General features: G+C 38.8%; 3 protein-coding genes and 1 long non-coding RNA gene across 6 annotated transcripts; 3 read left to right on the top strand and 1 right to left on the bottom strand.

The window, feature by feature from the left end:
* The first annotated feature begins 514 nt into the window (after positions 1-514).
* Positions 515-7360, top strand: LOC114161640 (complement C2). Its single transcript, XM_028045071.1, has 19 exons — positions 515-652; positions 780-886; positions 2174-2321; positions 2403-2588; positions 3002-3184; positions 3306-3404; positions 3507-3649; positions 3736-3877; positions 4001-4135; positions 4569-4673; positions 4820-4957; positions 5051-5160; positions 5238-5367; positions 5698-5845; positions 5996-6069; positions 6505-6596; positions 6677-6809; positions 6886-6935; positions 7029-7360. The coding sequence occupies exons 1-19, from the start codon at positions 601-603 to the stop codon at positions 7176-7178; spliced, it is 2325 nt and encodes a 774-aa protein (XP_027900872.1). The 5' UTR covers positions 515-600; the 3' UTR covers positions 7179-7360.
* pnkp (polynucleotide kinase 3'-phosphatase) lies at positions 7337-13977 on the bottom strand. 3 transcript variants are annotated; one of them, XM_028045077.1, is made up of 17 exons: positions 13617-13977; positions 12593-12639; positions 12095-12358; positions 11729-11992; positions 11552-11631; positions 10827-10884; positions 10624-10731; positions 10481-10552; positions 10322-10370; positions 10061-10131; positions 9576-9668; positions 9212-9308; positions 9067-9128; positions 8858-8967; positions 8342-8429; positions 8171-8238; positions 7337-7930 (listed from the first exon to the last, which is right to left on the bottom strand). In XM_028045077.1, the coding sequence occupies exons 1-17, from the start codon at positions 13735-13737 to the stop codon at positions 7810-7812; spliced, it is 1773 nt and encodes a 590-aa protein (XP_027900878.1). In that variant the 5' UTR covers positions 13738-13977; the 3' UTR covers positions 7337-7809. The 3 variants fall into 3 exon arrangements, with proteins under 3 accessions (XP_027900878.1, XP_027900879.1, XP_027900880.1); XM_028045078.1 differs by having other exon boundaries at positions 12593-12634; positions 13617-13740; XM_028045079.1 differs by lacking the exon at positions 12593-12639 and having other exon boundaries at positions 13617-13730.
* Positions 13978-15329: 1352 nt separating this feature from the next.
* Positions 15330-16122, top strand: LOC114133206 (uncharacterized). The gene is made up of 3 exons (XR_003593121.1): positions 15330-15550; positions 15653-15860; positions 16001-16122. It is a non-coding gene; the product is annotated as an uncharacterized LOC114133206 (long non-coding RNA).
* A 1339-nt stretch (positions 16123-17461) lies between these two features.
* LOC114133205 (TRPM8 channel-associated factor homolog) lies at positions 17462-26406 on the top strand. The gene is given in 14 exon segments (XM_027998919.1): positions 17462-17554; positions 18333-18438; positions 18571-19345; positions 19731-19947; positions 20050-20338; positions 21449-21750; positions 21858-22032; positions 22724-22818; positions 22987-23197; positions 24677-24913; positions 25005-25228; positions 25359-25472; positions 25584-25779; positions 25782-26406. Coding segments are annotated over 12 exon segments (2739 nt in total). The 5' UTR covers positions 17462-17554; positions 18333-18438; positions 18571-18698; the 3' UTR covers positions 25814-26406.
* The last annotated feature ends 267 nt before the right edge of the window (positions 26407-26673 follow it).

The raw sequence follows: 26673 nt of genomic DNA, 5'->3' as shown, positions 1-26673 counted from the left end.
AGGGTTTCAGAAAGTTGTCCCCAGTGCTCAGCAAAGCCGTGTCAGCTGAGAGGACTAAGCCCTGAGAAGGAGGGAGAAATCAAAGCGAGGGGGGCTGTTTGGGGTTTGCTAAATGTTTGTATCACTTAGGTTGTACAGAAACATACTGTCGCATGGCTGAGCTAGAGCGGCCTGGTGATCAAATATTTGAGTGCAGACAAACATGAATGGACAAACAGAATTTTAGGCAACTGGCGAAGTCGGAGCAGTGTTAGTTACTGAGGATTAATTTCAAAAGTTTGAGTTAGTAATAACTAACTTTGGGAATAATAAATCTGTTATTTTGAATATGCAACGTTGTCTTTTAATGCCTTATTAGAGAGTCAATAGTTTACTTTGTAAACAGAATCATTCAACAGAAAGGGGTAGTGTCACTAAAAACGAAAGTGCTGAAATAAATCTACTTTCTGCCCTAAATTGCTCAATCCCTCTGTCCTCGTTTGGTAGCTGGATGTTAATGGGTAATCAGTCATCAAATAAAGCCTCTGACTGCAGGAAGACTCAGAAGGTCCGTTAGTGGTTTCTTAAAAACAGAGAAACTGAACTCTGCTGAGTCTGATCATGAGTATTAAATCTGCACTGTGGATCCTTGTTTCCATCACCGTCCTGGAGGGTGAGTATGTCAGTTTTATTCAATATTTGCAACACCAAATGGAGATTGTTTGGTGCAAAATGACTGGTTATATTTGCATGTAGAGGTATGTGTTTGTCTCAAACATTTTTAACCTGTTGTGCTCCAGTGTCTCCACAAGAGTTGGACTACTACTCTGAAACGTACGATGACCAAGGACCTCTGAACTGCTCGACCACGGAGACGATCAAAGGCGGAAATGTCACATACTCAGAGGTGAGGATTATGAATTGCTCCCCACTTTATCACAGCAATGTCACACTGCTATTTAAATAAGGTGTCACATTTATATCAACATCTTTATCTCAACAAATTAGAATAATTGTCAAAAACTTGATAGATTTCAGTGAATTAGCTCAAGAAGTGAAGGTAATTTAATGTACATAAATTTATGACCTACAGAGTGACCTTTTCCTAGCATTATTTTCTGTTGGGGTTGACTTTTATGGCTCCCAGGTTTTGGTTCCTTTAGCAGTGTGGGTAGGTGACCTCAAGTCCTTCTGGAAAATAAAATCATCCTCTGCATGAAGCTTATCGGCAGAAAGAACCATAAAGTGTTCTAAAATTTCCTGGTCAACAATTTGGATAGCTTTGGACTTAATGACCTGAAGTTGACCAATACTAACAGGTAGCAATAGTGGTGCCATATCAGTAATTATGGGCTGAATTTGATATGTTTTGACTTTAAACCTGATTTACAATTTGTATATCTTTACTTGGGACTTGACTCAAGTGAAAGACTTGAGACTAGTTGTGAGTTGCAAACAACTGACTTAGTCCTTTTGTGTGCGTGGTGACTCTTAATGCTCTGGGTTTTTTTCCACTTAACTTCCCATCAGTGTGCTTGAATGGAGCACTCTGTGAAAAGAAAGCCTCTTGCAGCCACCTTTAGTGGCTTATTTTCTTTGAGGAGGATGTTAGTTACTGTCAGCCAGTGAAGACCATATTATACATTTATGTATCAAAATCATTTTTTTATTACCTACATGTCATATTCTAATTTTCTGAGAGCTAAACCTTGAGTTTTTATTAAGTGTAAGCTGTAATCGTCTAAATTATTGTGATGAAATGAATAAGTGTTATCCCTCTGTTTGGATGCTATAATGAGGTATAATGAATGAGTTTCACTTTGAATCAGTATGCAGAAATAAATTCACCTTTCAATGATAATCTAATGTATTGAATTGTACCTGTAGATAGAATGATTTCTGATTTTTCAAAAATATTTTATGAAGCCTGTTTGGCTGATGGAAAAAGTAAAAAAAAAAAAAAGAAATGAAAGAAAATTATTTAAAGAGTACTAAGAAGAATGAGTAGTACAGTCAAAAGAAGAAGCATGTAGAGTGAAATATCTTCATCTCCAACACTAACATGATTTAATTACTGGCAAAAGGAGCGAGAAACATGAAAAAGAATCAATGTGGGCTTTTTTAAAATTAAATTATTTTTTTATGTATTTTTTCCTGGATTTACCCTTGAAGAAATAATGTATTTCCTCACCAGGGAGGGTTGGAGGGTAGTGTGATGACTTATCACTGCAATCCAGGGAAATTCCCACACCCGGTCAGCGACAGGATCTGTGGTGCTGATGGAGAATGGTCACCATTGAGACTGCCCAGTGGCAGGCTTGTATCCCGGCCCAGTTGCAAAGGTAACATTTTTATTTTCCAGAATCCTCACCTGCATCCTCCCCCGTCTGCTGGACACCATTCTCTCTCCCTGTCACACACAGACATGATGTGTCCGGGTCAGCTGCAGCTGGACAATGGTGACTTTTGGCCCAGGGATCAGTGGTTCCCAGTTGGAATGACGCAGAGTTTTTCCTGCCATAGTGGTTTCTCCTTTCACGGGTCAGAAAAAAGAAACTGCACGCTGTCTGGAGAATGGACCGGCACCACTCCAATCTGTCGCAATCATGGTGAGGAAACAATGCAAAGATTGCTCATTGCACGTCTACGCTGTAGGTGGAAAGTGATGTGTTACAGTTTAAAACGTAGAACCTTTGCTACATGATGTCTTGGTAGGTTTGGATTTGGGCTTTATGCTTTGCATTTTCAGATGGTGGATTGTTCAGAAAACAGAGCTTTTCAAAGTTTAGATATTGTTCTATACCTGCTTTTAACTTCTACGAAACTTCATCCATCACATGAAATCCCCACAAAATTTAAATTTGTGGTTGTAATGTGACATATGAAAATCCTTAAGAGGTATGATTAATTCTGCAAGACACTTGATCATTTTTGTAAAGAATAAAATATATTTTCAACATTTTATAAACATGGACATCAATTTTGTGCAGCCTCAGAATAAATCATTATAGTATGTTTATAGTTTTTGCAGCCAGTGAATGTAGGGACCCAGGTATCCCCCCGGGGGCCAAGAGGTCAGGGGACCGATTCCAGATAGAGGACAAAGTGACTTACCGATGTCAGGCTGGAATGCATCTGCTTGGGTCGGCTGAAAGGGTTTGCCTGGAGAACAAGGAGTGGAGCGGTTCATCACCATGGTGCCAAGGTGATAACTTTTATTATTTCCATTAGAAAGAGCTCACACAATAAACTCAAACATTATAACTCCACCAGCAACAGAATGTCCAGCTTTTTCCTACATTCAGTGCTTTTGTGTTTTATTGCAGCCCCTCAAACTTTTGACACGCCCAGCTCCGTGGCTGCAGCCATGGCGGGATCACTCGCCGGCGTGATGGATGTTCTCTCTCCGGATTCCAAAAAGAAAAGTTGTCTTTGTTTTTTTTTTCTTTTGTGAACATTATGTTAAAAAAAAAAAGTCATGTTCAAATAGAAGAAAAACGGTCAATCGTGTGCTTGTGTGTAAAAAGATGTTAGCAGATCATTTGCCCGAAGCTTTCTTGTGGCTGAAGTCAGTCGTATGAACGTCTACATTTTGCTGGACACATCAGGAAGCATCAAGAAGGACAAATTTGAATTGGCCAGGAATGCAACCGTTGCTCTGATCAGAAAGGTTTGTATGAGACAGAGTCAGGGTTAAAGTTACAATAACATCCTACAATAGTCTGGGTCTTTGAATCTTACCCTCTGTCCTTTTAGCTGGACAGCTACGACGTCCAGCTGAATTTCCATGTGTTGTCGTTTGCCAGCGAAACTATAGATATTGTCAACATCCTTGATACGGATATAAGTGGGGATTCTGATTGTGTCATAGAGACTCTGATGAAGTTCGACTACCACAGTAGGACATGGCTTGTTGTAAACTTTACAATTAAACCGAAAATCACATCCAGTTTCCTAGTGACTTAACAAATTCAACCAAGTGAATTAAAAAAAAACTAATCAGTTTCATTCTTTGCTGCAGGTCACGGCCGTAAGACGGGCACCAACCTTTACTCTGCTCTGGAAAATGTCATGAACACAATCAGCTTCTTAAGTGAAAACAGAAACAAGAACCGTTTTAATGAGACTCAGAACATCATCATCATAGAAACCGATGGTAAAAACTCAAGAGTCTCAAACACAACTGTAGATCAGCAGTTCTCTTGCTTTTTAGAACAAGTGTAGAAAAATACAAAACACTGACCTTGCACACAAAAACAAGCACATACATCACACCCCAACGACGATGAGTGTTGCTGAGGCCTTCATCGTGATATTCTATTCCATGGTCCTTTACTTGACTACCTGATTCAGTTTGATGTCATTTTGTTTACTTTTATAAACAAGCTTGTCCTGTGTGTTGGCTTGCTTCAAGACACCTTGCAAGTTTTATTTTTAAGGAAACTAAAGAAATAAAATGCTTTACCTGTATTACCATAGCGATAAGACAAGCCCGTTTGAAAAGAGCTCTAGGTTCAAAATGAAATATTGTAGTAGAGATATTATAATAATTGTGATGCTTCTTTTTTGTTGTATTTTTCTACCTGCAGGTTACTCCAACACGGGGAAAAAGCCTGAGGCCGCTCTGGACAGGATCCGGAGCTTACTGGGCTACAGCACCACACAACACGATCAGACGCATGAGAAACTGCTGGGTAGAATGACATGAATTGATATTAATGCACAACAAGGATTTTGATTAAAGATTTTAATTGACAAATTTGAAATGACAGATACACCGTATCAGAAAATTATCAGTGCAAAAATAAAACATAAAAATAAGAGAGTTTGATGTTTCCAGATGTCTATGTGTTTGGTGTTGGGGAACAAGTGAACAAAGACGAGTTGAACTCTCTGGCCTCGAAGAAAAGTGGCGAGAGGCATTTCTTCGTTGTGGAAGACTTCGGCTTACTGGGAGAAGTGTTCAACAGCATCATCAGTGAGTAGCAGCTCTCACTCAGTGCAAAACCAAAGATTACTCAACACGATTCGTCTCTAAATGGAACCAAATTTATGACTTTCTATTTACCAGGTGACAAAAGTGTGACAATGTGTGGGATAGCTCAGGAAGACATCACCAAAGACCAGATGTTAGATGGCCTGAAAGCCTACACCAGGCCTTGGCACGTCAACCTCATATCTGTAAATGCAATCTCTTTCAGTTAGAAGAAATTGGTTAAAGTTGGCTGTAATCTTAAATAAATTCTGTCTCCCTGTAGATCGAATGGCCACGTGATAAATTACACTGTACGGGATCTATTGTAAGCCAGAACTGGGTGCTGACAGCTGCTCACTGCTTTGGCAAAGTGAGCACAAGCAGAGTCCCAAGTCAGCTAAAAATACAATATGGTAAGGAGATGAAATTGTCAATAATTTGTAGATGAAGGCAAATATTTAGTCTTATAAAAAGAAATGTTCTCATACAGATGACATTTATTCTAGATTAATCTTTAAATCATCAAAGATTAACTTAGTAAAGGTTTGCTTAAGCAAGAATACATGCAAGGATATCACACTTTTTCCACAAGATTAAATTCGTATTTATATTAAATATCTATGTCTGGAAATAGACAGATGGATTTTTCATTCATATGTTGTCTTGGAAAGGGTGAACATATATTATTATACTGAATTCAAATCCTTTATGCTGACATTGTAAACAGTGTTTTTGGTTTCCAGGTGGAGGAGAAGTGGACGGCAGCAGGGTGATCACACACCCCGATTACAACAGCCTCAAACTGAAAGGGAGGAATGTCTCAGAGTTTTATGACTATGATGTAGCTTTGGTAGAGACAAAACAGAAAATCCCATTGTCCTGGGAAGCCAGGTGAGACAGATAACAGTAAAGCAATCTGTAAATGCTTCAGGTCAGCACACGTCTGATTGAACAACTTCTTCAGGTGGAACATGATTAATTATGAATGCATACAGGTGTAGTTTAATGTGAGATTTATTTAAATAAAATGTTTTACAACAGGCCTATCTGCTTGCCATGTACCATAGCGGCCTCTCGAGCCATGAAAAAAATCAACTCCACCTGTGAGCAGCACAGTAAGTAACTTTTGTAATGACGGCACTTGGAAAAATGTAATACTACAGTTGTTGGTTTTTTATGTTTTTATGATGTAAATGACTTTGAACTGCCTCGCTACTGAAATGTGCTATACAGATAAAATTTTACTGAAGAGGAGCCCTGCGTTAAAAGACTTAAGACTAGAGTGGTGGTTCACCCTAAACACACAGAGCTAAAATTAAATGTTTTAGTTTGTTTTAAAGTGGTCCAGACCTAAATTCAATTGATAATATAACATTGATAACATTGCATTTCAAAAACTTTTTTTTTTCTTCAAAGTGATCAACTAATTTGTTTCTCAATTAGATACAATGAAACACAGAGGTTTGTTGTAGCATGTAACAGTTGAAGGGAAAGCATAGCTGTGTCTCGTATTTGTTCATAAACATAAAGCTGTAAGCATGTTTCAACAGGGGAGGAACTCCTTTCACAGACAGTGACTTCTGCCTTCTTCATCCACAAGTCCAGAGAACGGAAACAAACTCATATCCACCTGAAGAATCAGGTGAGTTATCTTGACCAATCATCATAAATCTGATAGAAATTCTCCTGGTAAATAAAGTGTTGTGTTTTCTCTCTCTGCAGAGGCCTGCCTGTGTGGGAAAGGCCAGGCTGACACTAACTAAACCCACAAATGTATCGCTAGACGAATATGTGAGTGAAAATTTCCTCTGCTCTGGAGGTACTGGAAATTATCAGGATGGCATCAGCTGCAAAGGTCTGGAATCTTCCAATTCAAAAACAGCAACAGAGATCAGTACAGGCCACAAATAACAGCTACACCTCTGTTACAGGCGACTCTGGTGGATCCCTGTATCTGCAGAAAAGGAAGCGCTTCTTTCAGGTCTGAAAACTTTTAAATAGGGGAAAAAAAGAAGAGTCGGATCATCATGAGTCGTGTGTTCAGAACCAAACTCTTTTCTGTTTTCATCGATAGGTGGGCGTGCTGAGCTGGGGCACCATAAACGTGTGTGAGATCCAGCTGACGATGAGCAAAGATGACGCTCGAGACTTTCACATTGACCTCTTTAAGTTAATGCCGTGGTTGAAACAGCACCTGGGGAAGGACATCCAGTTTCTTCCTTAAGAGCCAGAGAGCAGGTCCAGGACCATAGAGTAGAACAGTTCACTGTATGCTAACAAATACCTGACTTAATGCAGATTGTAACATCATGCAGGTCATTCTAGAAAGATAATAGTTCTGTTGAATAAAAATCTTAAATGGAAACAAATGTTATTCAACAGTTGAAAAATAAAATGTAAACTTTATTCTGAGTGTTAATGTTTCTGTACTCTGAACATTTTCAGATGCAAACCTTTCAATCCAAAAGAAACTAAGACTTTTCTTCCCAGTACATGATATCATTAATCACACCACTATTCAGGTAGGAAGTACAATTGTCCAGTGGAAACAGTGAAAATTTGGAGCAATGGAAGTAAAAAAAAAAATCTACTTCTGTTCTTACATTTTACCAGATTATTTCTCAACATATAGACAAAAACGTCTCTGTAATGTTGAAATGCTTCTTGCAAAATTATGTCAATAAAATGAGCTGAGCTAATCTGCTTGACATCACTGCTACTTAAAGTAATTACTTCAATAGCTTAGTATGTGAACTAAATAAGCAGACTGTTTATTAGCTGCAGGTCTATTCCAGTGTCTTTCCTGAGGTCTCATCTGTTATCCATCGTTGTCAGAACCGGCTGCAGGAGTCCGGTCACCCCTCAGAGAACTGCCTGAACAAAGTTTCAGACTGTCTGTCCTGGAAGTGTGGAACAAAGTGGATTTGAAGGATCTCAGAGAAACCCTCGGAGAGATTTGGAGCCACAAAATTTTTCCTGCTCAGAAACAAAAGACGGATCACATCAGTTAATTCATAAAACATGTTTTAAATACACCAAATAAAAAAAAAACAAAAAAAAAAACCAAATTTAGCAAAAAGGACACAATTTGAGCAAGAAATTTGAACAAAATACTAATTTCAGTCCACATGAGCTGCCACTAAGAATGTGCCTTTTGGCTCTAGAAAAAGTTGAGCAACATGACCGAGGCCGCCATTGCAGGCCAGTTTCACTCACTTGTAGCTGTGGAAAACCATGTCGTTGACCTTAGCGTGTTTGCTGTTAGATGGAGCCATCTCACGGAACTGAGAACAACAGTAAAAGCAGACAGGGCTCCTCACAACCAGAATAAAACTGAGTCATGTGTTTAAAAAAGGAAAAAAAGGGGATGTGTGAAATTGGTCATACTCTGTTATTGTGCTTGGCTTGCTCCAAGGTGGCAGTGAAGAAGAAACAGCGACAGGACACTCCTGCTGCCTTGGCCACGTCCAAGTATCTGCAGAAACCCCCACACAGGTCAGTTTATTCTCATAATGCAAGACTTATTGTGTACAAAAAATGGAATGAACATGTTTTGTGCTGCACATAGACCTATCCTAACCTTGTCAAGGAATCATAATAGGAGTTAATGTTTTATTGCAGACTGCAGAGCCTTATTACTGAATAATAATTAACACCTGAAAGCATCAGTCATGAGAAAAGTGACTTGAATTAGATTGTAGAGCAAACACTCCTCCAACACAAACATTAACTAATCTGTTTGTGTTAAATCATTTGCCTTTGTGACATGATTCTTCTGCAGATTGTTAACATAAAGGTGGACCCAGTGAAGTGGATTATGATCATCAAACTGAAACATAAAAGCGACACACCCACCCAAACAAACAGAGAGAAAACACATGGAAGGTGCTGCGACGGAGCTACCGTTTGCGAGACTCTCGGTCTGGGTTGGTGTTGTCCACGGCGACGCTGCGGCCCTCCTTCAGAGCTCGCTCACATGCCGACACGCAGTTCTGCCAAGAGCCGAGCGTGTCCTGATGCGGACGGAAGTGGAAACAAGTTTTAATGAACTGAAAACCAACACAATGAGACTCATTCAGTTAACTGAGCTGAAATATTCAGGATCTACTCGCCCTGTTGACGTAGACGTAGCCCTTTGGAACAATGTGGGTGTGGAAGAAGGAGGATTTACCAGCTGAAAAGAGAAGACAAAAAAAGAATATCAGGGTGTTGGCGGACAGACAGACCAGAAAGGTGACATGCCCCTCCAGACAGTACCTGCAGGGTAACCCACGGCAACAATAACTTCTGTCTTGGTGCAGATGAGTGAGGCGGACGGCGGGTCGAATAATCTGCAGCTAGAGTCGAGCTTCCGCTAATTCAGAATGAAAGACAACGATTAAGATGCACACAAATTACATTATATATCTACACAGAAGATGCTTGTCGACCTTGAACTATAATAAGATTTTTGTAAAACATATTGATCATTCCCTTTTAACATAATTAGGGCTTCACCAGTTCCCTGATTGGTTTTATGCTGAGCCAGAATAAAGCCCAACAGAAGAAATGACTCAGGCGTGATGAATCAGAAAAACATCTGTGACACCAAAAAGAGGATTCAGAACTAAGCTGTACTCACAGGGTCAAAGTCAGGCAGGCTGTAGGGGGCGCTCTTCCATCCTAAAAAGTATTCTTCTGGTGTGTAGAACTGAAGCCCAATGTTCAGCGCAAACTGCAACAACAGGAAAAAAAAAAAGCTTTGAGCTCCACTAATCTATTCACTGACATCAAACATGATGTTAACGACTTGGTGGAGACAGGAAGTGACAGGAGGATAAAGTTCCCACACATTTTCCATGGAAAAATTTCAAAATGTTCCAAATTCACACCTAAAATCATCAAGCAAAAAAAATTACAATTTAGGGCAGATATTTCTACACTGAGCTTTCAACATGTAACCTGCAAAAACCAGAGACAAACATGAGAGAAGGACACAAAAAGAAAATATGAAACAGTGGAAAGACAGAGACGGGGAAGGAATGAAGGAGAGGACAAAAGATGGGATGCAAGGAAGGACAAGAAAGATTGTTTGGAAGGCAGAAGTGGGGACCTTGGAGCTCTTACCAATCTGTCACTGCAGGAGAAATCCTTCTTCTTCTTGCCTGGAGCCCAGTTCTCCGGCCTTCCTGCAGCATCTAGATACAAGGAGACGGTCAGGATGCCATGCGGATTTGTTAACCTACGTGTTATGGACCGCTACAGATTCAACTGACTCATGATTTGGTTAAGTAATGGAGTTTTCTATTTTGATATCAAACATAAACATAAAAAAAGAGAATATTTATTATATCGACATCAAAGCCACACACCTAAGCTTTGACTTACCTCCTACATAAAAACTCTGGGTCTTGTCGACAGCCACCCCATCATTAGCCTGGCCAGGAAATACAAAAGAGACACCATGCAACAAAATTTTTATTGATTCTTTGTTTGGTTTCTGGTGGTGAAGCTGCTATACATCAGGTGTGACAGGTGTGTACTCACTTTCTCACACAGGTGATTCCACATTCCCATCACGGGTTTCCTGTAGACACCAGGGCCGCTGGCGACAAACACCTGCAGCGTGGAACAGGAGATCAGTCGCTGCTTGATGCTGAAGGAATTTGTGCTGAGAACCTGAGACCAACCTGCACAGGCAGCTGCAGCGTGGTGAGGATATCCTCCACTTTAGACTTGAACACCTCTGGTATCAGTTTGCCCCTAGCGATCCCCAGCTGGTTGGTGAAGAAAACAACCTGCAACAGGTTACACAAGCATGTAAAATCCAACAGAACTCCACTAGGTTTATTCTTCTAAAGTTGACCAGTGCAGATGTTTTAGTCCTTCGCACCTTATAGCCTTTTTTGAGCAAGCTGGCCAGCCTGGGCTGAATCTCAGGGTACAGAATCCTAGGAAATTCACATAATGAGAGTTAAATAATCTACATCTGTTAAACACATACAGTTTTTGAACTCTTGAATATTGTTCATGTTACAACCACAAAGTTTATGTAGCTGTTTAGTAACACACCAACACAATGTTACTGCTGGCGAGGGTGATACTTTTTACAAGTCGTCATTTAATGAGTTGTGAGGTGGAACCTGCTCAAGCCGCCCCCCCATCACATGGCCAAAAGATGTTTTATAATTTTTCAATACAAATAAATATCTGAGAAGTGTGGTTGGCATTTGTATCTAGCATAATTTACTTTAATAATTATAAATAAAATCTAGAAACACCAAGTGCCAACAGTAGCTATGGCTCCAGTGCGTTGTTGACAATGTCAAATTGCTCTGAGGGCAGTTGTGGCAACAATCTAGTAGTTTGCCACCATCACCAGAACTTTTTTGAAACAATGCTCTACTTCGACTTGGTCCATCACATGAAACCTCATTAAAATACATGGACACTTGTGGTTACAAAGTCAAAAAATGTGAACTTGTCCAAAAGTTATGCTTTGCAAGACTCTGTAGGAGGCAGACATGGCTGAAATCAGAACAGAGGAAGTGGAACTGCACATACTGGAAATAAAAGAGAAACAATTATCAAAGAACACACGGAGAAGAATGAACATACTTCCAGTCATCAGGTGCGGTGGGAAAGACTTTTCCAGATTTGGTGGTGATAATACATCCATCAATATCAAACCCAGCAATCTGAAAGCAAACAAGGGTATAAACCAAGTTTAGTAGTACGTAGCACAAACATACCAGAAAATCTTGTGTATTGTTCCAAAAAGGAACCGTTCCCCACCTTTTTGCTCGCTTTCACTCCTGCAGCTGTGTAAAACATGAGGGTTCCTGTCTGCTGCCAGCTGCTCTTCACGCACGCCTTTGCTGGAGATGAAGACGGGGAAGATTGGGTGTCTTTTTTCTCCTCTGTCATGTTCTTTTCTGCAAACTCCTGCAGCTCCTTTAGCTTTTCCTCAGAGAGTCTCTCCTCCTCATCCTGCTCATCTAATTTCTGTCGCTTCACCTCAGGCTGGGCCCTCTCTGTGTTCAGCTGCCTTTTAGAAGCCTGAACAAAAAAATATACATCCAATCACTTTCACAATCATATAAATTTATTTGTGGTGCATCATAAATCAATAAGACGCACGAGAAAAAAATTATGTTTTACCTTAGAGGGAGAGACGGAAAAGAAGTCCTTAATACTGCGTTTTGGAGACGGACTGGATTCAGCCTCCGTCCTGTTTCTACCTCCTTTAGTCTTATCTGAGATTTTCAGGTTCCTCTGTGTCATGCTGCAAGCTGAGCTCAGAAAGACGTCCAGTGTAAATGGGTGGCTCTGGTTGACCAGGTACAGGGTGCCTCCGTGGGTAAGTTTACCTGACTGACCCCGACCCAGCTTCTCACGATTTAGGAAACTAGGATTTGGCCCAAGCTGCAAAAATATGGCACATGTGGACATTGGACTCTAGAATCTCCAGGGTAACACTTCGTTTAATGACTCCAAGATAAGCAGGGTGTGTGTAAGGGGAGAGAGAAAAATGTGCTGACCTCAGCTTTTCTCATGAAATAAAATAACTAACTTGATGTGTTAATGTTGCATAACCTGGCAGTGGTGCTTTAATTGCAGATAACTATGATACCTCTCTGGGTGGGTGTGTTCCCATACCTGAGTAACAACCACATCCTGCTCTGCATAACAAGCCACCACCTTCACTGAAACAAACACAAGGGCTGTTAAAATGGATACGGCACATGATCACGGAGGAGGCAATATAATATGTGTGTGGCTTACTCAAACATAGGTACAATGAGTCACAGAGAGTGCAAATATTAAAGCAAAACAAAACACACATGAAAGATAGGAGAATATTCTTTTTAAGCCATCAGTATTTTCAAAAAAGCTTATTTGCAGGTTTAACATAAACTAGAGGAAAAACAACAGTTCATGAAATGATTTGGCTGTTTCCCTTAAGTTTAATATTTAAGTAGTAACACTAATTTAAAGCTCTGCAGACATAATGCAATCCTCTATGCACAGATTCATATTTAACAGTCAATACAGGGATGTTGCTAAGGCAGAATAAAAACCTATTTTGTCGTACGACTGGAATATTTCTGGTCAAATTTTGACTAGTATATAAGAAATTATTTTTGAGCTGCACAGAGCATGTTTTTCTGAATTCTGAGCAGTTTATTCCTTTTCAATGCAGACAGCAGGAACCAAACCCATGTTTTCCACCAAGATCAATCTAAAAATAATTATATTTACCCTATTTGCCAATACACGTTTGAAATAACATCACTTTTAATCTCATAAAAAGCATCAGATAATCTTTACATTTTAAAATTCTATAAATTTAAAGACATATTTTCAAATAAGTCTCCTTTGATTTAGGCTGCTTTTCAAGGAAGTCCCCAAACTCCTAACAGGATCCATTTCACTCATTATACAAGTGGTACTGAGTCTTTCAGATTCCCTTCAGTAACTAACATGAAAGACAAAGCCAAAAACACACTGAACAAGATGATATTATATTAAAATATGTTATGTTATATTATACTTGTGTGGACATTTCCCCTCCTTTATGTACCCTCCTGATATAGATCTTAGTGAGCACATCAATAAATACATTAAAACATTTGGCATTAAGGCCAGCATCGCATTGTTATTGAGTTTCTCTCTGCCTCACCCTGGTGCCTGGAGCAGTTCTTGTCGGCCACCCCAGTGTCCGGACCCCGGCCCAGAATCACAGCCCGTCCGTCCTCCAGTGGAATCCGGATCCCAGAAGGTCCAGCCAGCGCCCACGACATCTGTGCAGCCGCTTTCAGCTACTTTTACTAACTATTTAGAGCAACAAGGAAGGCAAACATAGGACGTTCTTTTACGCGCTGTTTCGTTGGCGTTTCTGGATCTACTTTAAAGATGTGTTGAGGCTAAGAAAATTGAACTGGAAAAAAAATTCCCGTTTAAAATCTGCAAAAATTGTGATTTGTTTAGTTGCAAGCTAGTTTTGCAGGAGGTGAGTCTGCCAACTAGGCTCGTGTAGAAACGTGCTGTATGTTTTAGTGTTCCGCAATGACTGACACGTTATATGCAACATGGAATATAAGTTGAACACTTTGAACATCTTAATCTGTTTTGTGTAGTCAAGACAACAATTTACTAATCAGTTTATTTCAGTTTGTGGTGTTTAAAAAAAAATCAATGAAATATAATCTGTAAATTTGATTTTAGTCTGAAGCAGTGAGATCAATTTAAAGTTAGTGTGAGCTAAACAGTAGTTTATTTTTGAAAGATTCATTTTTAATTACACATTTTTTTAATGATGTATATACAAAAAGACAAAAAAACAGTGGAAAAAAAGATAAATTAGTTTATCCTTAATGCAATTTGCCTATTTTTTTCTTTAAAAAATTTGCTTTGGGGTGGTCCAACAACCTAATATAGTTGGTGAAGCAGACATGACATGCTCATTTAAGGAATCTGCTGTCTGCAGCTTAACCGACTACATTCTTATAGTTTCACACAAGAATCTAGTCGGATTCTTGTGAAGGTTGAATAAGTTGGTTTCCATATAAGCACTTTAGTGTTCAGCAAGACTAGAGAATCACTGCATACATTCAGTCCATTTACCATTTAGTTGACTTGTAGTTGAAATGTTGTGGGTTTGATTCCAACTTACTCTCTCACCACCTGTCGTGTCCTTAATGCATCTTTCACAAGGCATTTAAGCCCAAATTTACAGAGTTTAAACTAATTGTATAGTTTAAAAGTGTTTTGAGTGGTTGCCATTACTAGAAAAGATATAGAGCCACTTTTTTTATTTTCACATATATTATCTATTTTTCTGTCTGGCATGATCTTTTAAATTATGTTTTGGAGACACAACAATCTGTTGAAAAGAATAGACAGTTGCACTCTTCTGTTCCAGACCACATAGAATGGCTCCCCATGTGTAAGTGTATATTGCTTACTTTATATTTGTCAGTCATATTACCCGAGTTCCTAGTTGGAATTCAATAAGAAGGCTCCCTGAAATTAATAACTGGAAAAACTGGCTCTGACCGACCAGTTAAAGGGTGTATCTAATGGCTGCCGCTCCTGTTGAATTTAAAAAACTGCCGGCAGGCATTAGCAGCTTATTCATGGTTTGCATTTCACAAAATGACAAAAAGTGACACGCAAGATACTGCAAAAATGTATAAACATGATAGTGTTTGAACGCCTAAAATGAAGATAAATATATCATAGTGAGATCACTCTGGTAACAGCATAAAAAGAAATAAGCTAATATAGTTTTCTGACTTGAAGCAAGAACTCTCTGACGTCAATACCAGGTCTGACTTCTCAGACGAATTCAATTAATTCTTGAAAAGTCTCCTCCGGTATTACTTGCTGTAAATGCTTGTGTTGTGTTGTGTACGGCTCCTTCACCTTGGGCGTAATTGGAGTTTGACAACATCATCCTCACTGTACCCTCTGATGTCGTCAGATGTCTTGATCATCCCGATAAGTTGGCGGACCTCTGGAATGACATCACGAAGGCCATCGCTGACCTGGCTGCCAAATCCCACAAATTTTCATGGAAAGACCAATTTGTAGCAGACGTTCAAATTTCACACGGTTGGTATTTTCCTAATTTCACACATCATTCTTTGTCCTGATGAGTCTCCCAGCAGTGCTGTTGTACTTCATGCTTTTATAAAGATTTTATTTTTTGCTCAGATTTTATGTATGCAGATTATCCTATAATGGCACACCGGGGTTCTGCAACTGGGTTGGTGGATGTTAACCATGTGAAGACCAAAGGCATTTGGGTGGAGTTCCCTCCACACACCACAGAGTGCACATGCAACCTGTGGTCAGTGTACGTGCATGAAGTGGTGTTTGGGATCAAATGGGACAAAGTAAAGGAACACAGTGCCTAAAACAGGTAGCTGTATTCTTGTCCACACAAATTTGAAACAAACTTCAGTTTGTGACCAGAATTTAAGTAAACCTTTGTTTTAATATTTTATCTTTATTTACAAATCTTGTGCATAGTTTAACTTTTTTTAACTTTGGTTACTGCAGGCTCATTCAGCGATAACTTCTGCAAATCGAAATAAACGACTCAAGGATTATATCAAAGGAGGCAAAAAGCTCTGCAGCTGTAGCATGTGGGTGAACCTGGAGACATACTTGCAGGTAAGAGAATTATAACCCCTAAAAAATATGGTTGTTTAACTGAACAAAAGCACCTGCTAGATAAAATCCTCAGGCCAGTTGGACTATCTCTAGCCTGAATAGGTATATGTCCAAATGGCCTAACTCCAGCCATTCTAGTGTTAAGAATCCCTTTGTCTTAGCAGAAAACAGAGAATTACAGACAAGGCCAAATTTGTTAAGCATGACAAGTAAAGATCCTGAAAATAAATAACATTTATATCGGTGGCATGATTTCACACTGAGAAGTTGGAAAAATCCAACATTTTGAGTGAATCTGTTCATAGGGAAGGAAAAATTCCACACAAATGTCTGTTTTTAACATAATTACTAATGACAGTACTTGGTGTCACTGAAAGCCCCTAAAATAAATAAAACTGAAGTTGTTTTGTATTTTTATTGTTTTTAAGTTGATAGTGTCTAGGAAGTTCAAAGCAGTAACCCTTTGCTTTCTGTCTCATTGGAGGCATGAATAAAACAAGACTTGTAGGCCCATTTGTAGACATACAGTATAATAATGCAATAAACAGATTAAGGGTGTTTTGTGAAGATTTTGTAGAGATTTGTTCACACTGCTTTACATAAACTTCTTGCCACTGTTACACCCTGCTTTGCATAACAAACCACCATTTTCATTGAAAAAACAAAACAAAAAAACAGTGAAGGTGTTGACATGGCTATTAGAATAGAATAGAATAGAATTAAACTTTATTGTCATTGTACTGTCACAAGTACAAGCAACGAGATGTAGTTTGCATCTATCCAGAAGTGCTCTACGAGATATATTTATTTACAGATGTACAAGACTATGTATGTATGAGTACCAATACGAAAAGTTTAAAAAGACCAAATGGTAGTCTACAAATTACAACCAATTATATCTTTTTCAATTAATAATCAGAGAACTAACGAAAGACATAATATAATAAATATTTATTTAAAAACAAAGTTACTCAAAAGATGTATGTTCTCGTCTATGAACTTAACATGTAAACTCCTTAGACATGTCTTTGTATTTATTTAATAGGCAATAAAAAGATATTTATGAGGTTGAATAAAAACACATTTTGAAAACACTGCTCTACATGGAACATGTTTGTCGTAATAGTGAGATAAAAGCTGCAAGCCAGAAATGCTGTATATAATGTTTAATAAAGCACAAATATTAAACAGCTTTGTTTCCTAAATACGCAACTAAAGTTTAAGTAGATGCAAATACCGTTTTTTTAAAGTTACATGTATCACACAATTTTAAACTGAGATTGAAAATCACTAACAAACCAAAACAGCAGTTGTTGTGCCCTCTCTGAGCATTTCTTGTCGGCCATCCCGGTTATTAGAGGACCCAAGCTCAACCAGCGAGGACGACGTTCGTGAAGCAGCTTTCAGCTGTTTGCCATCTATTTCAGAACACGGAGGAAGGTAAACATTGGGCGATTTCTTATGCTTTCTTGGTGTTGCTGAGTCGAGCCTAGTCTTTTAAGAGCCTTTCGTGTTTGCGGCCGCTCTTTAAAATAGGCTCGAGTAGAAACTTGTTTTAAGCTTAAGGGGTTCCGCAATGACTTGGCGAAACGCAACACGAAATATAAGTTTTACCACTGTTTATGCCTACCCCCCTGTTTTTAAATCCTGTAAACATGTACTGAGTTATGATCTTGTACTTGTTTACATTGTTTACTTATGAGTATACACGCGTTTAAATAGTCGAAATACTTTCCGGGTGTGTCATTGAATTCTCCCCCGCCCTGTCAAATAGGAAAACAGGAAACAGGTAGAAAACTTAAGTTGGTTTGATTTTTAAAGATCCTTGTGTTGTGTGTGCGTTTGACAGCATAAACATTCTCCTACCCAACTAAAAATACCGTCAAGAGAGAATACAGTGATTTTTAAAAAAATATATAAAATACATTGTATTTTGGAAGAATACACTGTATTTTGTAAACGGGCTTAGCTACGTACTTTTTTCTTAACTGTTTTTATTGAATTAAGTATCTTCAAACAACTCTTCCAAATGCGTTTATGTTTATTTGAAAACGACACAAAGCTTATGTACAGGGTGTGTTTCTTTATCTTCTTTATCCAAGCTTTTTCATCAGCCTCAAATATTAGTTACTCCTCCATGATAAACAGGTCTTACTAGAAGTCTTATCCTGGGTGGTTCCTTTTATATTTGTCCTGTCTTATTGTTGTTTTTCTGCAGATGATCACTCTTTGCTCTGCTTTCATTTACATTCTTGCTACTGTGCCGACAGCTGGTGTTTGGTGAAGCACCCGTCTACTTAGGAGGGAATACATTTAACTTTCAGGTATGTAAATATCATTACAATTATGCATCTTTATAGTTTTTATTTTTGTGGGTTTACATGTCTGTGTTTTAACTCAGTTGTCACAAGTTCCATCAGTATTGTTTTGTACTTTAATCATTTTTCTTACTGTAGGCCTCAAACTGCACTCATCCATCAAAGAGCAGCTGTTAAACTGGATGTTGACAAATTGAACAGAAGGCATCGCTGGAGATTATCCTTAATTTTCCTCACTGATCTACCAAGTATAACTAGATCCCATCATGTCTAACCCAACCAGCCAAATCAACCATGAGGCAGCCTACTTGTCTCTCATGAAAGGAGTGAAGGAACTGGACTTTCGTGGCCCCTGTGTTCCCAGCGACCTGCTGTTGATCGGAGACCATGCTTTTCCTTTAGCCATGAACAGCAACGGTCAAGTCTTGATGGCTGCCTCTCTGTATGGTGCTGGGAGGATTGTTGTTCTGGGTCATGAAGGCTACCTGACTGCCTTTCCTGCTCTGGTGGAGAACGCCCTGCTCTGGCTTCGGGGTGATGGATCAGATGACCCTTCTGTATTTGTGCAGAACAGTGTCAAGGTGGTCAGCGACAACCTCAGCAAGTCCACCTTCCAAGCACAAGTGGTGGGGGGCTTTAATAGCAATCTTAAGACCAGTGTGTATGTGACGGATGCGTACAACGTTGGTACTGACCCGAAAGACTTGGTGGCCTTTATGAAAGCTGGAGGAGGGGTGATGATAGCCGGCCAGGCGTGGAGCTGGGCTGCAGATCACCCTAAGGAGAATACACTGCATCACTTTGATGGAAACAAGGTGTCTGGGGTTGCAGGGATCTACTTCTCTAAGAATCCAGCAGAGGTGGAAAACCTCCCAGTCTACCCACAGATCCCATCCTCCTACATGGCTGTAGTGTGAGTATGCACTCTATTTCTTCTAATTTATTTATTTTTTTATTTTTATTTTTAGCCCAAAAGGTCTGAATAACATTTTTTTTGCTTTCATTTTGAGTTTAAGACTGTAATTTTTGTTTCGTAAGAGCTTAGAAAATATTTAAGTTTTAACTAAGCCATTTGATGACTTTTTTATCACTTAATTTAAAAGTAGAACAAAATGCTATGCAGTTGCATTTATGTTAATATGCTATAAGATTGTTTTTGACCAAATTCAGAGTCATCAACCCTTTATTTAGTAATGAACTGGTTCACTGCTGCCACCTTTCTGAATCTGACATAAATAGTTCCAATTCTGTTTTTCATTTTTAATAACTCTTCTTTACACTCCACTTTTCAAATACAGAGTAGGGAAGGATTTTGAGGACGACTTGCAGTTCTTACTTCATGGTGTTTCAGAGCTCACCATTCCAAATGGTTCACTAGCGTCAGAGGTTATGGTCCATGGCCCACTAGCATTTCCTATTGGTGTAGCAAATGGTGGGCAGACATTTTTGGCCGGAGCCTATTATGGCCAAGGTCGGGTCATCATTGCTGGACATGAATCAGTTCTGAGTGCTGAGGTAAAGTTAATGAGAAAGTTGTGTTAAAACTTTGTAAGGTTTATCAGAACATCTAGGTTAACCTTTTTTCTTTTTTTGTTTCTTTCAACACCCTACACCCAGGCAAATGCTCCATTTTGGAAGAATGCCTTTCACTGGCTTGATGAAGGCCGAAGGGGCGTTGTTGGAGTAACACTGATAAATGGGATTAATATAGCTACCAACTCAGGCCTAGAAATGGAGAAGACGGGCTTCAAGAAAGACCTGAGTGTGTTTGTATCCCCATCGAACCCCCAAAGCCACTTGGAAGAGATCAAGAACTTTGTAGCAGAAGGAGGAGGTCTTCTGATTGGAGGACATGCCTGGTACTGGGCACAGAGCCATGGAAAAAGCCCAATGGCAGAATTTGGAGGTAATAAACCTGAATAAATTATTATAAACATCATAAATAAATGCCAAGCACTTTCTACTTTCTGAATATGCAGCACCTTACACCTTTATTGGCAAAGCCTCAAAATAAATATCCACATCTTGTCGATATTTATCAAATACCATTTTGTCACACATAAAAGAAGTTTTAAATTGAGGAGAAATTTAGGAATGGGTATTTGTCTTTTGTCCAGACTTAAGAACATCAGTGACATCTACCTTACTTGGATACTATGTTCTGTCATGTTTCGTATTTTGAAGAGTGGTTAGTGGACATGGCCTGTAATACTTTATATTGTCATTACAGGATAGCAGAGTCATGGATTACTAATTAAACGTGCATTGCCACTGATTAACAAAACTAAAAGGTAGAAATGATGAAAGTGCTCCAGTAAAAATGTTTCTTCCTTCCTTTCCTTTAGATTTTTCCCCTGATAAATGTACTGAGATTGCAAGTCATATTTTTCAAACATTTTCAGGGTGAGATTATGAATCAGCTATGAGGACAGGACAGACAAAATCCTGAATCTGCTCTGGAAATGGTCATTTTTAAAATATTTCATATTGTATTTTATGTCTGGTACTCCAAAAGGTAGGGTTTTATAGATGGCTGGACCAAATTTGACTTTAGAACTAATTAAATGCATTTAATGTTAAAATCTATTAATTCTGAGACATAAAAAAGAAGAACTTAAAGTTTGGAGGCTGATGAAATAATTGCATTCAATTACAGTGAAATTACTGTTGAAAAGACAAAGAATTGTGTTTGTGAAACTTGGACAAGAACTTAATCATGACTGATTGATTACAATTTTGTTTTGAAACCAATGTGTCAGAGAAGGTTTAGTTTGTTATAAGGACACCATGAGGACAGTAGTGGAATTGCAAGTTTCATGGCAGATATTATAATAGTCATAGCCATATCTTAGCTGAGCTGTGGTGGAGTTTTCTTTTTTCAGGAAGTTTGGAGGTTTTCTCCATCCATAAGGATCTCCTTCACAAAGTCCGAAAACAGTATTATGTTATTGTATGCATTGCTGCTTGTTTGTCTTGCGTTGCCCCATATACTTCTGACCCATTGAATGTTTTGCAGGGAACAAAATACTAAACCAAATGGGGTTGAGCCTGCTGGATTCAACTATTCCAGCAGGCTCATATAAGGCTCTGGATCCCAGTCGGGCCATCAAAGATACCTACCATTTCCGGCATCTTTTGCACCGCTTTGCAAAGCATGTAACTGTGCAGGAAGAACTCAGTAAAGACGATGAGGAATTCCTCAAAAAGCTGGGCAGCGACTGCTCTACCTACTTGAAAATGAAAGCTCATGACTCCTGCCACTACTCTCAGGTGGTGGCAACACTCACAGACATCTTAAAAAAGTCAGGCATGCCACAGGTGAGTAGAAGCAAACACACTTAAAATATTTTAAAACTTGAATAAAGTCATCTCTGACCAGCGGTTTCATGTAATATTTTGTTTTTATTATTATTTCCACTGCCAAGGTGAATGAGACATGCCCTGTCAAAAATCCCAAAGACCACCTTCTGCTCAACATTGGGGCAGAGGTTTACAAGGTTTGCCCACATCCAGACGACCTCCTGCCGTACCTCATCAAGGACAATCCACTGTTGCCAGTTGTCCACAATTACAGGGTCAAAATTGATGTCAGTACAGCAGGTGTGTGTTATTATTATTATTTTTTTTGTAAATTCCTTATGGATAGTTCCCCAAGTTCATTATCTAAATTTGATCAGCTTTGTTTTTTGAGAAAACAAAGCTTGTCTCTGCAGGGAATCACTAGCTTGGACAACAGTTGTCCTGCAGTTGACTGTCTCATCAGCAAAAAGATACAAGTTTGCATCTGACAAAGTTAGACCAAGATTGTTAAAGTAAATTCTAATAATAAATAGATGGAGACCTAACACAGAGTTTTGTGGCACCCCCTTGTGGACTGTAATAAATTCACAACACAAACCATCACATTTAATGCTCTGAGGCCTGTTCCAGAGGTAATTTGAAAATCGTGTTACTGTCCTGTATACCCACCTTCAATATGTTATAGAATTTTGTGCATTACTTCAGATGTACTGTGAAACACCAGAAGGTTAGGAGGTAGCAGATATGGAGATGCTGGTTCAGTCTTTTATCCCATCTTGTATTTATTACTGCAGTTCAATATATTCATTATCCATTGCAAAGCTAGATTACTCACATGGTCAAATGAGCTAATTTCTTTGCTGTGTTTTTTGTTTTTTGAAAACCCTTTTTTGATTTTATCTGTGAAAAGTGCATGTAAGTTTAATTTCTTAATAAACACTAAAATGGATATGGGTAACATTGACCTTTTCTGTTTGTGTGTGTTTATCAGGAGGAGAGGAGTGGATCAGCACAGGTCTCTACCTTTCTCCTGGTATGAAGACATATGTGGCCATACCAGCAGATATCGTCAACAAAGGATGGCAGGTACTTTACATAAAATCTGTTGCTGTATTAACACAGAAGTATTTAATATGACATTATTCCACATATACTTGCAATTATTCCTTGCTCATGCTAAAATAAGAGAGGGGCTTGAATGAAGCTATGAAACATCCTCCCAAAGCTTTAACTTGTACTTTGTTATACCCTCAGATTCAGATAGGCTGTCAAACAGATCGTCTGAATGCCTCAGAGTTGAAGAGAGCTCCATGTGTCCACGTACGCTTTCCTGTCAACTCTGAGATGATCCAGGTGTCGAACCTGTGGGGAGGACTCATTTACCTTGTGGCCCCATCCAACACACAGGCACAAGGGTTAGAGGCTTTTGTACAGATAGCTGTTCCTGCACCCTATTATAAATCAGGTGAGTGTGGTGGTAAGAACTATGGGATGCCTAAACCAAAGACTATTCTGATGTAGTCAGTAGGTGTTCAGTTACAGATTTAGCATTGACCTCAGGCATTGGAGGTTTAAATCAATTACCAAACAAAAGTACTGATGGCAAAGGCTTTAGTTTGTTCTTAAAAATCAGATTTACAGTCTTCTGTGAATTGTCCAGTGAATAAAATGAATTCAGGAGATCCTCTTCCGGGTTATACCTTTTAGACCTAGCAGACCAATAACCCACTCAAGGTTTTAAAAGCGTGCTGCTTTCAGCCCAGTGTTTCTGTAAATTACATCTGTAGCAAATTACTTTTTGTATCACAGTGGTAATGTAAAAGAAGATGGCTACCAATCTACATAATTGTGTTTGGATGTTTGCGTGCTGTGAGCGGGGCTTTATTTAGAAAATGTTTGAGTGGTTGGTAAGACTAGAAAATAACTTTATAAGCTCAGTTTATTAGAGGAAGTCCATTTATAGTTTACTTTATAAATGCAAGCTCTACCTTGGTTGTGTAAAGCTGAACAGAGGTTAATATACAAAGCCAAAAGTTTAACTTTTCTTCACATCAAACTGTGATTTTGTCTACACTTACTTTTCCATCAACATTTACTTAAACTAATGCTTTTCATAAGATGGGGGAAGTTCAAATAGAAACTCATAATTATGGTAGATAAATAAATTTATTTTAACTTAATAAAAAGTTTGATGAACATCAGCAGAGCTTTTTGTACTGACAGAGAAATATGAAAATAAATGCCAAGGGAAAACAACATTTCTTACCTGAGGATCATCTTACTTTCACACACTGGGGACCTGATGGTCTGGTGGTTGACTCTGCTAGAGCCATTTATTTTCACAAATCTCATCCAATTTTGGATAAGTTAGAGTCTCTATTGTGACTTTTTCTCTTTTGCCACTAAGCAACTAAATATACATTTAACTTATTATTTAACTTTTTCTGGTCAACAACAAAAGCCTATTAATAATCGGCAGTCATTGTCTTCTGTTCCAGACTACACTCCCCATGTGGTAGTTCATTTTATGTGTTTCTGCTGAGTTTCTTTGTACTTAGTAGTCATATTTCACAGGTTCCCTGTTGGGATTCAATAAGATTGCTCCCCTCAACCGGAATTTCAGCTGGGAACAATGGCATAAGGCAAGCAGCCCCAGGTTTAATATCCAATATTGCAGCTGTGACACAAATGTTCCTTTAGTTTTTGAACACATAAAATGGAGATAAATGTATAAATCAGCTCCTACTGCTAACAGAAGATGGCACCAAAGCAAAAGGAAATAAGACGCACGTTATTTTTCTGGTTTGCAACTAGAAAGCTCCACAACTTGGATATGATATCAATACCAGCTCAAACCTCTGAGAAAATTTTGCTAAATTGAATGAATGAAGTGTGTTACTTATTATAAACGCTTTAATAGGCCTTTTTTTAAAATTTTTTTTAGGTGTTACGACCCAAGCTGAATGGTCGTTGTTGAGTACGGCTCCTTCACCATGGGCGGAGTTGGAGTTTGACAACATCATCCTCACTGTACCCTCTGATGTCGTCAGATGTCTTGATCGTCCCGATAAGTTGGCAGACCTCTGGAATGACATCACGAAGGCCATCGCTGACCTGGCTGCCAAATCCCACAAATTTCCACGAAAAGAGCGTTTTGTAGCAGACGTTCAAATATCACACGGTTGGTATTTTCCTAATTCTTTGTCCTGATGAATCTCCCAAGCAGTGCTGTAGTACTCCATGCTTTGATAAGGATTTTATTTTTTGCTCAGGTTTTATGCATGCAGGTTATCCCATAATGGCACACAGGTGTTCTGCAACTGGTTTGGTGGATGTTAACCATGTGAAGACCAACGGCATTTGGGGTGCCATCCATGAGCTCGGACACAACCAACAGCGAGGCTGCTGGGAGTTCCCTCCACACACCACAGAGTGCACATGCAACCTGTGGTCAGTGTATGTGCATGAAGTGGTGTTTGGGATCAACCGGGACAAGGTAAAGCAACACAGTACCTAAAACAAATCTTTTTTTTGTGAAGCAAATTTTGTAAACAGCTCCTATTTTAATATTTAATCTATAATTAGAAAGTTCTGCTACACAGTTCGTTTTACTGTGGTTATTGCAGGCTCATGAAGCGATGACTTTGGAAAACCGAAATAAACGAACCAAGGACTATATACAAGGGGGCATGCAGCTCAGCAGCTGGAGCATGTGGGTGGCCCTGGAGACATACATGCAGGTAAGAGAATGTTAAAAAATGTGTTTTAACCTACTAAAAAAATCATCAACCCATTACATACGTTTCAATCTTATTAAATGGTTTAGTAAAGGCCTCTGTTTGTTCTTGTAGCTCCAGGAGAAATTTGGCTGGGATGCCTTTAAGAAAGTGTTTGCTGCCTACCACAACATGAACAACTTTCCCAATGACAACAAAGGGAAGATGAACCTGTATGCAGAGACGTTCTCCCAGACTGTGAGCATGAACCTGACTGGATTCTTCCAAGCCTGGGGATGGCCTATCGACCAAGCCACTGAACAGAAACTATCCAGCCTGCGTGGACTGATCATCCAATGGTCTGAATGGCAAAGAGCTTATTGTTTCTGAGCACTGACGTGGTTATGAGGACCAGTTCATTTGGACGAGCTGTAGTTTGGGGTAATTTAGCTACAAATTGTGATGATTTTCCTGCATTTTCACCTTTATTTATAACATTAAAAAGAGAAGGATATATATTGCATGCACTTTTTACCTATTAATTTGGCATTCTAGGGAAGAGGAGAGCAGAATATAAAAACATGGGTAATGCAAAACTTTGTTGTTACTTTGAATTAGTTGCACACATCACACCTTGGCAAAGGATCTCAGGAGTTATTTAGGTCTATGTGACATCAAAGATTTTATGAAAGGGGCATCAAGGGGTAATTGTATCTTAGATAAAAAAAAACAAATGGAAGACCAATGTGCTCATAGGATATAGATAGATTATGTATTCATGTTCTACACAAATGATATTAGGATGCACATATGATTTTGTGTATGAATTATATTGTTTTACTTATTGCAATATTACATGTTAATCATTGCTGGAAGAACTTAATTTTTGTGTCCGTTTACAGTATCCAAAAAGCTGCTACATGGCAAAAATCAATAAAACAACAAAAACACTTTTGAACCTTTGAAGCAAGGAACTTCTTTTCTACTGTCTTTCCTTTCTCCATATCTGCTGCAGGGCTAATATTAGCTTATATCAGTTCAATTCAAAAACATTTATCTCAAAGGAAAATTAAATAAATGCATATCAAGGAAGGCAGAAAAAGTTGACCTCCTGCTCAGTTGTTTGGTTTCATTTCCTATGTTTTTGTGTGCATTTTTGTTGCTCTTGACACTTTTAATGGGCTTTTTTAAATTAAATTTTAATAGACTTTTGCGTTAAAAGGAT

This window comes from Xiphophorus couchianus, chromosome 18 (genome assembly GCF_001444195.1).
Source record: "Xiphophorus couchianus chromosome 18, X_couchianus-1.0, whole genome shotgun sequence".
Taxonomy (NCBI): domain Eukaryota; kingdom Metazoa; phylum Chordata; class Actinopteri; order Cyprinodontiformes; family Poeciliidae; genus Xiphophorus; species Xiphophorus couchianus.
This window is presented reverse-complemented; position numbering and strand designations above follow the sequence as displayed.